This window comes from Priapulus caudatus, unplaced genomic scaffold (assembly GCF_000485595.1).
Source record: "Priapulus caudatus unplaced genomic scaffold, Priapulus_caudatus-5.0.1 Scaffold2535, whole genome shotgun sequence".
Taxonomy (NCBI): Eukaryota; Metazoa; Priapulida; class Priapulimorpha; order Priapulimorphida; family Priapulidae; genus Priapulus; species Priapulus caudatus.
In genome coordinates this window covers 14,163-16,123 of record NW_014579596.1, presented here as the reverse complement: position 1 = coordinate 16,123, position 1,961 = coordinate 14,163, and the positions used below count along the sequence as shown (strand labels likewise).

The window sequence follows — 1,961 nt, the reverse complement described above, 5'->3', positions numbered from 1 at the left end:
TGTATGTATGTATGTATATGTATATATGTATATGTACATGTATATATTAATGTTACATATACATTATATTAATGCTACATGTACATTATATAAATGTTACATGTACATTATATTAATGCTACATGTACATTATATAAATGCTACATGTACATTATATTAATATTAATTAAACCTAATCTAATCACACCTCTTGCATAACCATGTCCTGACACTTGCGTATGTACGATCCCTCCGCCTTCACGACCGTCTGCAGGAACCTCAAGTATTCGACGTGACATTCGTGTGTTTCGATGCAGCGCACGAAGTGCTGGATCACTCTCTCTGATACGTCGCTGCATAGTTTCGTGTTGTCCTGATAGATGGCGCGCACCGTCTTCGCATTGTTGAACTGAAAACAAGAGAGCAGGCGTGATGTACCTTACGGTGATGGGTGTGGGGGACGATAGGTGGCGCCGTTTGTCACAATTCACAATTTTTTGTCAACAGAAGTGTTGTCGTGACAATTCACCAGTATCGTCATTCTTGTCACTGTCATCATCGTCATCATCGTCATCGTCATCGCCATCGCCACCGCCACTGCCACCGCCACGTACCGCCACCAACACCGCCACTGCCATCATAATCATCATCACCACCATCATCATCATCATCATCATCATCATCATCATCATCATCATCATCATCATCACCATCATCACCATCATCATCACCATCGTCATCGTTGATGATGATGATGATGACTGATGATGATGGTGATGGTGATGATGATGATGGTGATGATGATAGTGATGATGATGGCAGTGGCGGTGGTGGTGGAGGTACGTGGCGGTGGCGGTGGCGGTGGTGATGACGATGTCATCATCATCATCACACTCACCCCTTTGTCGAGGAACATGTCAAGCGACGAGTGCAGCAGCGCTTGGTTGGCATGGTTACTGAGGCAGACGCTCTGCAGGAATCCGTGAGCCATCGTCATGAGTCCCTCCATCCTCACGTCATCCTTCTACGTGAGGGGGGGGGGGAAACAAAACACACAGCTATCGTCACTGCCTCCGCATCTTACTTGTGTTCAAGAACCTAAAAGCTTTCAGGACCCGTTGTCAGTATTACGTAATACATCTTAATATTAGTCTTAATATCAGCATCGTCGTTACCGTGGCGCCCGGGGCGCAGCAGACGACCGACCCGCCATCTTACCTTCTGGTAAGGTATCTGCAGCAGATCCAGCACCACCTGGTGGGCACCGAGGTTACGCAGCAGACGCTGCTCGTGTTTCCGCGGCTTCACACCAGAGGGTGTCTCGTTGACGCACAGTTTCGTGAGGCGGGACAGGATCTGCGGAAATCAAGAAAGGGGAAAGATTTCGGAAAAACGGTTTTTAACTTTAGTTACGTACTCGACAGTATTACAAGAGATGGAGAAAGAGAGAGAGGAAACTGAGAAGGGAAGGGAAGGAGGGGCGAGAGAGAGAGTGAGAGCAAGAGAGAAAGAGAGTGAGAGCGAGAGAGAAAGAGAGAGAAAGAGAGTGAGAGCGAGAGAAAAAGAGAGAGAAAGAGAGTGAGAGCGAGAGAGAAAGAGAGGGAGAGAAGAAAAAAAACAGACATATATGGATAAATAGATCAATCAATCAATTGGTAGATATCACTATAACACTGAAGGTTCATGGCACCACACACCATAGACTGGCGCTACACAGCATAGACTGACGCCGCATGCTTACCTCCTCTATGGTCTTGTAGTTTTCTGCCTGTTTCTCGTCGATCGCCGGTTCAATCTCAACGACGTTGAATCCCATCTCAGACTTCACCACCGACTGTAACGTAAAAACAAATTACACACGATCTCGCGCGCAGGCAACGCGTAAGCAAGCGAGCATCTCATTAACACATGCAATGTGCGTTCCTTTCACATGTGCCATGTTTCGCTGGCGATGCAAAAACAAGTGTGCATTCCTTTCACAT

The 1,961-nt window shown here is 46.6% G+C and overlaps 1 protein-coding gene across 1 annotated transcript; it reads right to left on the bottom strand.

Moving 5' to 3' along the window:
• Positions 1 to 181: 181 nt before the first annotated feature.
• LOC106818799 (inositol 1,4,5-trisphosphate receptor-like) lies at positions 182 to 1,807 on the bottom strand. Its single transcript, XM_014823472.1, has 4 exons — positions 1,721 to 1,807; positions 1,198 to 1,335; positions 878 to 1,003; positions 182 to 388 (listed from the first exon to the last, which is right to left on the bottom strand). Exons 1-4 carry the CDS (start codon positions 1,793 to 1,795, stop codon positions 182 to 184), a joined length of 546 nt encoding a protein of 181 aa, XP_014678958.1. The 5' UTR covers positions 1,796 to 1,807.
• Positions 1,808 to 1,961: the final 154 nt, after the last annotated feature.